Source organism: Dipodomys merriami, unplaced genomic scaffold (genome assembly GCF_024711535.1).
Source record: "Dipodomys merriami isolate MVZ:Mamm:240054 unplaced genomic scaffold, mDipMer1.0.p SCAF_9, whole genome shotgun sequence".
Classification (NCBI taxonomy): Eukaryota; Metazoa; Chordata; class Mammalia; order Rodentia; family Heteromyidae; genus Dipodomys; species Dipodomys merriami.
The window spans coordinates 20,635,399-20,649,492 of NW_027206512.1; the positions used below are offsets into that span (position 1 = coordinate 20,635,399).

At 40.7% G+C, this 14,094-nt stretch overlaps 1 protein-coding gene across 1 annotated transcript in view; it reads left to right on the forward strand.

Annotated features, from left to right (window-relative positions):
* Positions 1-9,626, forward strand: part of Scarb2 (scavenger receptor class B member 2) — a 63,584-nt gene extending 53,958 nt beyond the window's left edge. The window contains exons 9-12 of the mRNA XM_070012811.1: positions 1,122-1,195; positions 2,145-2,196; positions 5,158-5,316; positions 7,047-9,626. Of these exons, the coding sequence (XP_069868912.1) occupies positions 1,122-1,195; positions 2,145-2,196; positions 5,158-5,316; positions 7,047-7,085 (324 nt within the window). The 3' untranslated portion in view covers positions 7,086-9,626. The remainder of the gene's footprint in view (positions 1-1,121; positions 1,196-2,144; positions 2,197-5,157; positions 5,317-7,046) is intronic.
* Positions 9,627-14,094: the final 4,468 nt, after the last annotated feature.

The window sequence follows — 14,094 nt, forward strand, 5'->3', positions numbered from 1 at the left end:
CATAAGGGTCATATAGACTTTCTTGCCCAGGCTGGATTCAAACTGTGACCTTCAGAGCTCAGCCTCCTAAGTAGCTAGGGTTACAGGTGTGCATACCAACACCTCGTTTGAACAAACCTGCTTTGAGCTATACACTGGGTATATAGCTCAGTAGGAAAGCACTTGCTTAGCACGGAAAAGGCCCTGAGTTCCAGTTCTAACACTTAGGACTAAAAAATGTTCCTCTGCCTACTTGTTGCCAGTAGTCCATATTCGTTTCAGCCACTTTTGCAAACCTCTTTCTTACAAGTACTTTTGAGGGTTAGTTATGCAATAAGATTACAAAGTACCAGATACACATATACTTTAGTCCTATACTCATAGGCTCTCATTGCACAATGTGAGAATCTGTCACTGTGGAAGCTAAACAACAGGTCAGATAACTTTATCCTTGGCCCTTTGAATACTGTGGAGCAAATCAAAGTAAAAGTATTCTTTCAGCACTTTATGGACTATGCTCATTGGGTCTGTGCCCGAGGAAACAGTGAATGACATCACTGAGACTGCATTCCTTTACTCTCAGCCATTGGTCAGACAATTCCCTTTCATCAGTCAAACTAGGAGTGGTGGCTGTGGCCCAGGGATCAGCATTTTCCCATACTTCAATGCAAAGATGAGGGCTACATGGGGAAGGCAGTTGCTACAGCCACTCCCTCTGGATGGACATCCTAGACTTGAGCATCTTTCTCTGGTAGGGACCACCATCTTCCTCTGAGTTCTGGCTATCTGCCAGTGTATCCAGATCTGCTTGGGGACCTGTGGGCTGGAGTCCTCTGGGGATTTCAATTCAAAGTGTCAGCCATCTGAGAGGCTAGTCAGAAATACCTACTCCCCAGACCCACTGAATTGAATCTACATTTGAGCAGATTTTCTAAAGATTCACATCGGCATTATAAAGCCTTGGTCTGTCTACACAGTACTTGCTATATTCTGGGATTGATTTTCCATGGTCCCACTCTGTCCTGCTAACTCTACTCATGGCCACCCTGATCCACAGAATACACAGAAGTGATGCTCTATTGAAAAACTTATATTTGTGGCTTAACAAATCCTGATATTTTCTCTTCCCTTCTGATCTGCAGTTGACTGGAATTATTCTCAAGGCTGCCAAGAAGCTCCAAATCAACATTTATGTCAAAAAAATTGATGACTTTATGTAAGTTTGGCTTGTTTGGCATGAGTCTTGCCCTATTGACTTTTTGGTAGGGTCGCTGTATGTGAGGGGAGACAGCTCATTTCTTCCCACTGCTCACCTCCACTCTCAGGTGTACAAGATCAGCATGGCCAAGGAATTGGCTCTTGGAATTTACTTCATCAGACACTTGCTATGGTGCTGTTATGGATGAGGCATTGTTCTAAGCATTTTTGAAGCACACAGTTGTATTGTCCACATGTACAGATGAGGAAACTGAGGCACAGAGGGTTTAAGTAATGTGTTGGAAATCATATAGCTGGGAAGAACTGTAGGGTACAGGGGCTATTTTTTAGCCCATGTCCTGGTTATGATCTCTTACCCACCTTGACCCCAGTTTCCATCCCCTTCTCTCTCCATTCCCTCTTCCCCCACCTGGGGGCCAGCCCTAGTTCTTTTCTGGATGTTTAATAAAGTCTCTTGAATCCAGCTTTCCCTCCAACAGACCAGCTACAAGGCATTTCATATTAGAATTCCTAAGTATAAGTGGCGCTGTAGCTAAAGTGGTAGAGCGCTCGCCTTGAGTTGAAGAGCTGAGGGACAGCGCCCAGGCCCAGAGTTCAAGCCCCACGACCGACAAAAAAAAAAAAAAAAAAAAAAAAACTATATAGAATTCCTAAGTATAACCAACCTCCTGTCCTAACTTTTCAGTGGGAATTTTGTGGAAGTAAGAAAATACTTACAGTATTGAATGAAAAATCAGAATGTAAAAATACATATACACTGGGCTTGCTTGCTGATACACTGTAGGGTAACTTCCAATTGATGTGTTTACAAAGATAACTCAGAAGACTAGAGTCAATTCTAGATAATTGAATGGACTAAGTGTACTGGTATTTGCATATAAATGTCTCTCCAAGCGAGCCTGCCATGCCAGGGATCTATAAAATAACATCATTCTCTGTCTTCATAGTGAAACTGGAGACATTAGAACCATGGTTTTCCCAGTGATGTATATCAGTGAGGTAAGTCCTGAGAGGCAGGGGTTGGGAATGTCTTGATTGGCCAAGCTTAGAGGACTTCTGTTTGCTATTATAACTATGTGTAATTGAAAGAAATGACAAAGGAGAGAAAGATGATTTTTAAAAAAGCCCATTGGCTATATCCAGAAAATATCTTTTCAATGCTATATGAAATTGTTTGTGCTTAGGGGCACAAAGTTGAAGAAATGACAGAAATTAATTTCCTTTCCAAGAACATTAGTTGGGGACTGGGCTTGGTGGTATATGTTTGTAATCCCAGCTACTTAAGAAGCAGGGATAGGAAGTTCTCTATTTGATGCCAGCACAGGCAAAACCACAAGACTCTATCTGAAAAAAAAATAAACTAAAAGCAAAAGAACTGGGGGTGTGGGTTCAAGTGGTAGACATCCTGAGTTCAACTCCCAGACTCTAGAAACAGGAGAAATTGCCAGCACTTAGGCATCCAATTAAGCTTTCTTTGTCTCCTTTGAAGCCCTGTCATCTTAAGACCTCTATAATTGATTTTTTCTAAATCATATATAAGATTTATTGTAGTTTTATCTCCTTAATTTCCCCCATAGTTTTGATGGAGAGAAAATGAACTTTTTCCTCTTTTAATAAATTCTCAATTGGTAGACTTCTATTATTAACAGCATGTTTTAACATTCTTATTTTGCTCTAAAAATACTTATTTTAGGAAGTTTAGTATCATGTAGCAAGAAAAGGAAATACTAAAATCGCTATATACCAAGTCTATCAACTTACTGTTTGTAATTTTATTTATTTTTACTTTTTATTCTTTTGCTCATAGCAAGGCTTGGGCTCATGAGCCTGGAGTTCACTTGGATTGCTTGCTTATGACTGACATTCTACCAATTAACTATGACTGTAACCTGGCTTATTGCTACTCATTGTGGTAATAGAGGTTCATAGCCTTTTCTGCCCTGGGAAAGCTTTGAACCTGGATCCTCTTTACAAGTGTGAAATTCCCAACCCCTGGCACAGTTCAATAAAAACAAAGCCAGAATTGTTTCTCTTAATTGTTATGGAGTTAAGCTCTTCCGATGCCTCATCCACGATGCGGAGTGATGAGTAGCTCTACGCTCAAAATGAACAGTATTCTTCTAGTACATTCCTTGGTTAGGAATATACTTGGCTAATATATTCTTTTTTTTTTTTTTTTTTTTTTTTTGGGTCCGGTCGTGGGGCTTGAACTCTGGGCCTGGGCGCTGTCCCTCAGCTCTTCAGCTCAAGGCTGGCGCTCTACCACTTGAGCCACAGCGCCACTTCCGGCTTTTTTTCGTTTTGCTTATAGGTGCTAAGGAATCGAACCCAGGGCCTCAGGCTTGCAAGGCAAGCGCTCTACCACTGAGCCACCTTCCCAGCCCTTGGCTAATATATTCTAGTATATTTTCTTGGCTATTTTGGACAGCCCCATAACTGACCCAAACACTTGATTGAGGCATCTGGTCCTGATGATTCTACATAGAACCAAGAGAGATGATAGAGTACACATACATTTTGGGGGTGTTTCCCTCATTCATTTAATCAACCAGTATTAATCACAAACCTACTGAGTACTGGGTACTATGCCCAGTGTGGACATAACTGAACTGTCTTATCTCCAAGCATCTCACAATCACTGGGAACAAAAGGTAAACAGACAGTTAAGGTACTGGGTGCAACCACAGAGGTGAAGGTTCTAGAAAGTGTGGCAGAAACTTTCATCATCCTCAAAGTGATCAGGGATTACTTCTGGAAGTAATCCTGAGTTATATCTTGAAAGAATTGCCTTATACAAAAACCAATACTGCAGCATTTCTGAATACTTCCCTCCTCTTTTCTAACCTCTGTTAGAAAAGTAAATGGTCTGGACACCAGTGGTTCATGCCTGTAATACTAGCTACTTGGGAGGCTGAGATCTGAGGATCATGATTTGAAGCTAGCCTAGGGAGTAAAGTCCATGAGACTTATCTCTAAGCACCAAAATGCCAAAAATGGGAAGTATGGTGCAAGTGGTAGAGCACCAGGCTTATACAGGAGGTAGGAGGAGGGTGGAAAACCAAGCAAGAGTAGGAGGCCCTGAGTTCAAGATCCAGTACTGTAACAAAAACAGGGAGAAGGAGAGGGAAAAGGAGAGAGAAAAAAGAGAGAGAAAAGATACTAATACATAAATTCCCACTCTGGGTACTCTACTTTTTAAGTTGATTTCAAGTATAGCTGGATTACTGACAAGAAATTTAACCAAATTGTGTTTGATGATATGAAAGATAGTAAAAAAAAAAAAAAAACCCACAAACTAAAATTGTTGGGTCTTCGTCCGTCCCACAAAAGACGGACGGGTCTGAGGAAAGGTAAGTGCGGCGCTGGCTGGCCCGTTCCCCAGCCTCCCTCAGCCCGGGAGACAATCAGACACAGTGGGGAGCCAAATCCAGCATGGAAGAAAACTCATTTATTAACAGAGAGCAGCCCTTTTTAAAGCAAAAAGAGCGGGTAGCATGGCAGGGGAGGAAGAGGAACCAATCACTGTCAAGGTCACACCCTATCATGCACCTAAGCTTCCACAAAAGTAAGGCAAATTGGGCTCTGCCCACTCAACCCCCTCTCAGTGCCATCTTTGCTGCTCATGTGCTCTGCAGATTTCCCCCCCCCCCTTTTTTTTTGTTTTAATGGCAGGCCCACCTCCCAGTTAGTTATCCTTTTCCCTTCTCTGCAAAGGTTGTTTTAACAGGATTACATTGATAAGGATAGCATTGGCTATGCAGGGGGTTCGAGGCAAGTCTGGGGGTCGAGATTCGCCAGACTAGGATAGGGAGGGCCTTGTGCAGGATCCAAGAGCCCGTCCCAGTTACCTCATATCCCCACCTAGCACAGTAATAAACATCAGCCCCACCACATAAAATAAAGAAAAAGATAACCCAAATGAGTAGTCATGAAGAGTATTCTATTTTCTTGACCTTTCAGAGTGTTCTCATTGATGAAGAGAATGCGAGGCAACTAAAGTCTATGATTAACACTGCTATGATTGTCACCAACATCCCCTACATTGTTATGGCACTGGGTGTGTTCTTTGGTTTGATCTTCACCTGGCTGGCGTGTAGAGGACAGGGATCCATGGATGAGGTGAGTCCTGCCTGAAGGAATTTTTCCCTTTACTGAATAGCATGACTGAGAAGGTCTTTAGCTGTGCTCATTGACAGGCTATCACCCGAGGGCTTATGGTATGTTGTGGTGATTTCATGCTTTCATGACTGTTGGACCAAATGGTAAGCAAGGTGGCAGTGTCAAAGAAGGGTATTTCAAGGAAGGTAGGGAGACAGAGTAATGCCTTCTGGTATTTTGAGTTCTCTTGGTGAGGATGGAATCATGGGCATATATAATAGAGGTAGCTTTACAGCTTTGAAAACTACAACCTGAGTGAATAGGAAGAAAATACAATATATAGCATGAAGAATAACATGTAACATTATAACATTATATAGGTGGACAATACGTGCATGACACTAGCTTACATCACACTGACTTCCACATTCTAACAGTAATTCATTGCTAATCACTGTAGCCTGAATTAGCCATGAGGCGAATTCTTTTGGACATTTCTATCTTTGGATCTTTCATTCTGAATCTGTGCTGTCTCTGATTTTCCTAAGTACAAATTAAACTTCTTAGAAATGTTCATTACTGTCTTAACCAGCCTGGGGGTTAGGCAAGAAAACCTGATGGCTGAGAACATAATGTGGATACTGACCAAAAAAAGTTTTTTTTTACTTCCTGACCTGTTGACATTACAGAATGACTAGTGCCACACAGCAGAGTCTCACTGACCCACATCCCCCACAATAGAGCAAGAGGACAGTCCTATCTGCACCATCCAAGGCCAAAACCTCCCCTACTCATCCTACAAGAAGAGTTAATGATGCATAGTTTCCAGGACTTAATGACACATAGTCCAGTTTTCCAGGAACATAGAGCCTCCCATGTGCATAGACCTTAATAAAAGCTTGGGGTTTCAGGACCCTCAGTGTAGCCCTCTTTCTTGAGCTGGCCTGCTATCCCACCTGGAAAGTACTTTGGCTTTGCTTTCATATTGCTTCACATTAATAAATCTGCTCTTGCTAAGTCTCCCCTGTGCCAGTCTTTGATTGAATTCTTTTCCCATGAGATCAAGGCCTTCTGGCAGTGCCCCAGACCTGGCAGCACTACAAGGAACTATCTTAATACATTAAACAAGCATGAATGGGCACCTCTGACACACTGCTCCCTGCTAGGTTTCAAACCAGGAGGGAGACAGATTGCATAGGATCTAATACACCTTTCAGTCCAGTGGCATCCAGTGGCAGTGGTCAGAGAAAACTCCCAAGCAGTTAAGCCTGCATCTTAAAGAGCAAGAAGATGCATGCTGCCAGGTACTGGTGCCTCATACCTATAATGCTAGCTACTCAGAAGGCTGAGATCTGAGGATCAGTTGGAAGCTAGTTGTGGCAGCAATGTCTGTGAGAATTTTATCTCCAGTTAGGTAGCAAAAACAAAGCAAAACAAAACAACAACAACAAAAAACTGGACACGTGACTCAAGTGGTAGAATACCAGCCTTGAGCAGGAAAAATCTAAGCAATAGCAGGAAGCCCTGAATTCAAGCTCCAGAGCAAACATACATACATAACAAATAAACAAACAAATTAAAGATAAGAAGCAGGCCCAAAGGAGAGATGAATAGGGTCAACTACCTTCCTGTCAGTTTCTCCTCCTTCTCATTTTCCCTCACCTCTTCCCCCTGCCCCAACTTTTCCTATCTGAAGATACATTTCTACCATGAATACCTAACCTTCTCTGGATTTTCTTTCCATGTCTCAGGGAACTGCAGATGAAAGAGCACCCCTCATACGAACCTAATGGAAGAAACTTAAGCATCATCTAAGCATGAAGTGGGCTCTCCTGATGTGGACCCTACCAGGGAAATCCCAGCATCCTCAGTCTGTTGGGAGGAGGGCGAAGATTCAGTGTCAGCAAATGACAAGAGCATCCTGAGCAGAGCCTAAAGAGCAGGCTGATAGGCTGGCTAGTGTGCTTCATAAAATCACCTGGTCTCCAAAATTATTTTCATGTGTCTAGCAAGTATTTAATAAATTCTTGTATAGTACCTTTGATGTTGGGTTCTGATAGCTATAGAATTTTGTGACTACTATTGTAGATATGCCTTCACATCACTTGTTAAAGCTACATGGGCTAACCTTATTTGGTATGCTTCTTTCACCTAACTTTGTGAGCAAAACACATGTGTATCTCTTTATGTTGTATTCTTCCATTTCAGTCCCTGAAAAGAAGTCAGAGTTCGGAATCCAGGGTAAAATGTAGCTTTATCCTGTACACTGCTGAAATGATACAATGTCCTCTTTTAAAGCATTATCTATTGCATTTCATGCTAATCTTCTGTCTAGAATTCATCCAGGAAAATTAACTAGGTCTTCTGAGTGCTTGTACAATGTGTAGGAATCAAGTGAGGAAGCGTCTGGGATGGGGGTGGGGCACCAGTGAGTGGATAAGGATTAACTCCTATGGATTTCTAAGTATTGCTTTTATGAGCCAGGCGAATGAATAAATATTGTTGGTGAGTATTAATGCAAATATTTTGTGAAGAGAAGTACTAAAATGTTAGTTATGACATCTCTAGACTATTAGCTGTTATTTTTAGTCAGAATTATCTTGCTATAGAAAACCTGCTTTGGGGAGAATGTAATGGATGACTGTTTTACAACCCCCTAGTCACCCTGGCCCAATATGATTCTGTACTGATTACCATATAATATGGGATTATTTGTAAACTTACTATAGGAAATCCTTCTGTCAGTAGCCTGAGTTACACACAGACTAATCACTGCCTTGATTAGAGTGACATTTCTTTCTTGCTAACTTTGATATTATTTTGGTAAGTTCTTTCTTCAGAGTCGATTCTCTCCAGTGTTACGTGTTCATGATCACTCACTAAGTAGAGGGAATTGTGCCCTACGCTTTCTGTGACAATCATGGTGCCGAGAAGATTGCAGAGGGTTTAAAATATTGCACAGGAGGTTCCTTAAGGATGAAAGTCCCTTGGGACCAGAAGCAGAGTCACTTCTCTTCAGAAGACTTCTTGGCTTCCAATAAAACCAAAGGCAGACAACGAGCCACTGTTGGGTCACAAAGTTCAGTTTGCAAGTATATTTAAGGGCATTTTCCTTGATCCTCTAAGTTCATCATGTTTAATTGAGACGCTTGTACAGTTTATCTAGCAAAGTGCTTATAGAATTTTCCCAAGAACAGAATCATACTATGGGTTTCATTTTTGTTGTTTTGTTATTTAAAATTGGAATTTAATGTAAACAAATGAAAAAATCAGGGATTTCCCTTACATAGCTTCTTATCTATGTTTGGAGGTCATAAATGGCTTTAATTTCCCAATGTAATGCTCCAATTTTCCTATGTATACCATATGTAATGTTTTCCCCTTCTTAAAGGAACAAGTCATTAAACTTTCAACTTTTCTATAAATCAAGATAGAACAGTTACATACCCTGATTCACCAAACTGTGCAAAAAACTAAACTGAAAATATTTGGTCTTCAGTAATGCCAAATATCTAGAGTTTTTTAAAAAGAATTTATCAATATTTAATTAGAGAATTGTCATGCCTTAGTCTGTATGCATCAACTTATCCACACTAATAAATTGATAAACCAATGCACACTCACTGATTCAATCCTATGTTCAGGATATAATCATCTAGGGGTAGATTTTTAAATGCTATAAATAATATCAGTTGGTGATATATACATTTAGACTGATTCTCACTTGGCAAGGAGGCAAAAAACATATTAGGTCCTTATTCACATCATGATCCTTAACAGTGATGATGTAAAGTCACACTTGATATTTTCTTTTTGAAAATAAACTGTAGTCAAAATTACAGACTGCCTCAGAATGAAGTAATGTACCCATTTACTTGGGGAAAACTCTGAAGAGTTTTGTAAATTCTGACAGCATTGTTTCCATCACAGAATGGCAGGCAGGAAAATGGTAGTTGAGCACAGGACAGGATATGGGTCTTGCTATTTTTTATCTCCATGCTTTCCTACTGGACTTTATTTTCTCATGTTCTAGAAAGATCAAGTGGAACCAGCACTACATGACTAACCCCTACTTGGGTTTTTACTTAAGGGAGGCTAATTTTTAACTTAAATTGTTGAGATAATGAATTCTGAAGAAAAAAGAAAGAAAGAAAGAAAACAGTGACCCTTACAGTTAGCCCTTGGTGAATAGAGAAAATTGCTTGTGCCGGTCTTTCAGAATGCTTTAGCAGCTGGGATCGTTGATTCATTTCATGTGATTCTTAACCTATTTTATTCCTAAACTTCATGCAATGAAATGTTTTACTAATAAAAAAGTTTATATAAAATTACACTGGGAAATCATGTCACTGGAAATGTGGTTGTCTATAAATTTTTATTTGAAAATGCCCCTGACCCATCGGACCCTGAATTCTACCCCTCAGACCACCTCTGGTTTCTGATCGGCTCTGAAGGACAGTTTACAGGCAGCCTGGGAGTCACACTCCAAGCAGGTTCCATTCTCTGCTTTTCTATATCAGGACTTTCTCCCGAGCCTCACAGGGAGCAGAGGGAGAGTTAATAACACAAGGGAAACATCCAAACAACCCTCCTAAATCAAAGAGTACATCACATGTTACTGGATTAGGACTGTTCACTGTGGAAACTGCTTTCTATTAGCATTTCCTCATTCCTTGTCCAGTGCACCTCCATCCCTGCTTCCTCCCAGATCAACCACCCACACTAACCTTGGCAAGCGTGACTCAGGAGCACCAAGATTCAGAGACATCCACCCAAAAGAGCTGTGGAGAATCAGAGATGTATTGGGTAGGTTCTGGGACTTTTATTTGTAGGAACATTTGGACTGAAGTGATCACTTTGCTGGTTTTTTTTAAAATTTTTTGTATTTGTGTGTGTGTGTGTGTGTGTGTGTGTGTGTGTGTACTGGGGCTTGAATTCAAGGACTTAGCTTTTTCACGCAAAGCTGATACTCTACCATCTGAATCATACCTCCACTTCTGGCTTTTTGCTAGTTAATTGGAGGTAAGAGTCTCACAGACTTTCCTGTCCAGATTGGCTTCGAACCTCAGTCCTCAGATCTCTGCCTCCCGAGTAGGATTATAGCCATGAGCTACCAGAGTCCTGCTTAAAGTTACAAGTTTTTAATTCAGATGCTCATTAAAACCTTTCCTGTTCCCCAAATTGCATCTTACTCCTGAAGTCTGAGTAGATACGGAGCAATCATAAAGTACCTAGTTCAGTGTTACAAACATTCTCTGGTATCAGGGTTACTTGGTGTTGAGCATATGTCCTTCTTAGGAATCCCAAGTCCAATTTCTGCTAGCTCATGCCACAGAAAAGCTCCTCGTACTGATTTCTTGTCCAAAGATACGCAGCGATACATAGATGTTTGTAGTATACCAAGCCTGTGTATTTTAAATCAAAGATTAGAAAATAAAATTTAATTTCTTTAAAATATTTAAATAACCTTTATTAAGGCAGAACTTATATAACATTAATCCTTTGAGTGCCAGGAGTGGTGATACACCCTTATAATTCCATGATTCATAAAGCTAAGTCAGGAGATTTTAAGTTTGAAGCCAGCCTCCCTTACTGATAGGAAGCTGGAGGGGGTGGCTTATGCCTGTAATCCTAGTTAATCAGAAAGGCTGAGATCTGAGAATCAAGGTTTGAAGCCAGCCTGGGCAAGAAAGCTTTGAGACTATTATCTCCAATAAACTAACCCACTCCTGAAAAAAAAAAAAGTCAGAAGTAGAGCTGTGGCTCAAGTGGTAGAGTGCTAGATTTGAGCGGGGGGGGGGGGATCTCAGGACCCTGAATTTAAGCCCAGGATTGGCACAAACTTACATTGTGATTTTAGTAAATTTACTACGTTGTACATTTCTAGAACATTTTCATCACCTCAGTAAAATCTTCATGCCAGTTTATAGTCCCTCCTGGCGCCCATTCCCAACTCCTGGCAATTATGGATCTACTTTCTGTACGTATAGATTACCTTTCCAGACATTTCACATAAATACAGCATGTAGTACTAAAGTCTGTCTTTTCTAAATTTTACCTAAAAATGTGCCCAACTAATTTTATTGAACATCTACCTTATACCAAGCACTATACATCTAAACTAGGCTGTGAGTGAGTAAAAATTGACATTGGCACTTTACCATCTAGTGAGGGGAAAGGGTGACCAAATAATCATTCAGGTAAATGTCAAACTCCAGCAACGTGTCGTAATGCTCTGGGGAAACAATTAAGACAGAGTTAGATAAAGCAAACATTTCAGATAGATGGAATAGGAAATACTCGAGCAGGAAAGGGTATGTTTACAACTGACTGAGATGTTTAGCTGGAGTTTGAGAGAAGAATGATGGGAGATGAGGCTGAAAAGGAGAAGCCACATCATTTAGGGTCTCAATAAACCATATTAAAGATTTGGGTATATTTTTGGCTTATGACCAATGGGAAACTAGTAAAGATTTTTAACTGGGTTGTTTAAGGAAGGTGTGGGAGACAACAGGCTTAGAAAAACCCATTCTAGCTGCAAGGAAGAGCTGACATAAATCCAGAGATCAATTAGAAGGTTGTTACTGTAAGTCACCCTTGGTGTTTCCACTGACATGCAATATGATTCTCCTCTGTATCAGCTAATATTCATCATCCATTTGAGGATTTCCACAAAAGTCACATACCATGAATGAGGGAATGGGCTTTGTGGAAGAAAATAAAAATGTACAGAGCCAGCCAGGTGAGTGTGGCTCTTGCCTTGTAATCATAACTACTCAGGGAGGCTAAGATCTGAGGATCAGTGTGTAACACTAGTCTGTGCAGAAAAGTCAGTGAGACTGTTATCTCCAACTAATCAATAAAAAGTCAGGCATGTGAAGTGTAAACAAAGGAGGAGGCTGCAATGCTTGGTAAGAAATGTATGCATTATCCTGCCCATGTAATTGTAGCCCCTCTGTACAGTATGTTGTCAAATAAAATAAAATACAATTTAAAAAAAAAAAAAAAAAAAAAAGTCAGGCATGGAGGTATGGCTCAAGTAGAAGAGCACCAGCCTTGTATGAAAAAGCTAAACAAGCTTGAGGCCCTGAGTTCAACTCCCAGTACTGTCACAAAGAAAAAATGTGCTAAGCCCAGACAACCAGGAGAAGAAAGGTTTAGATACTCCAGCATCCAGTTATCCTAGGGCCTGTTTGGATTCAGTAAGGACAGCATATCCTCTTTTCTTCCCTTCTTACAAGATGAACATGAAGAAGCAATTTTGTCAATGAAGATCTACACAAGCTGTTGAGACATGAGTAGTTTGGATTTTGAGTGTCAATGGTTTGCCACGCCTGTGAAAGCCAGCTGCTCCTAGCATGTCACAGTTTCCACTACTGCGGGAGAAGGTCCCACAAGAACCTCAGTTTGAGTGTACCTCATTCCCTAGGAGAAGGGGGGCCCTAGCCCCAGTGAACTCATATTGCAGACAGCCTAGAATAGTTGGTCCAGACCATGCTCAGATGATCTGTGGCACACCGGGTCACAGGAGCTGCTGCAGAGCTCCAGGGAGAGAGAGGCAACTTTTATGTAAAACACCAGATTGAAAATAATTTTGACTTTGCAAGCCACATGCACGACCATACTAGTAACTTCTGTTATTGTGAGCCTAAAATTCTGTTCCTGTGAACTGTGAAAAATATGGAAACAAATGATGTGTCTGTTCAAACAAAGCCACATTGGACTAAAGCCAGCCTTGGCTGCACTTAGCCACCCTTATCTCAGGCTGCCATAAGGATGCTTTTTTTTTTCTTCTTAAAACAGCAACTTCCTTTTCTTCAGTAGTCTCCTCTGCCCATGCCATTGACTTTCCTCACTAGCTAGAAGGCAATAATGAAATACTTGTGAATTTCTAACTAAAAATCATTCAGCTTACATTCCCAGCCAAGAGAGATGTAGATGAACTGTGAAAAGATAATAAAGGCAATCAGGTGCTAATGACTCACACCTGTAACACTAACTACTAGGAGGCTGAAATGTGAAGATGATGGTCCAATCAGCCACCAAAAAGTTGAAAGTGGAGCTGTAGCTCAAGTGGTAGAGTGCCTGATTGCCTTAGGTACAAAAGCTCAGAGACAGCACCTAGGCCCTGAGTTCATTCTCCAGGACTGGAACACACACACACACACACACACACACACACACACACACACACACACACACACACACACACACAGACATCTACAGACATTTTTTTCTTGCCAGTCCAAGCCTCACCTCCAATTTCAACTTCTTGCTGGTTAATTAGAGATTAGAAGTCTCTCAAATTTGTCTGCCTAGGCTAGCGTCAAACTGAGATCTTCAGATCTCAGCCTCCTGAGAGTCACCAGCACCTAGCAAGGATTTATTTCAGCATGATAAGGTTAAGTAGGGAGAAATGGAAAACGAGGGGAGTAAATTTCCTGTTCAGCACAAAGGAAATGGAAGTAAAGGACTCTTCTTTTAGAATTTTTAAAGCTTAGGTGCTTGTGTGTATAACTTTATTGCGCTACATATTGAGTTTAAAAAGGCGTTCGAATATATTTAAAATACATATTTGTTCCAAATATTACTGGAAAGACAATGTTTTAAAAAGCAAGTGTCTGCGAAGGTGAATCGGGTGGGCAGGAGACAAGGGTGTAGGAAAACGTTTTGCTTTCATTTCCCTTATATTTTTTTGAAAATGTAACAAGGCTAATCACAGTTATGCAAAACAAACTGTGGGATCCCGGCTACTTTACATGTTAACAACACTAATCACTACAACGTTAATTACTGCAG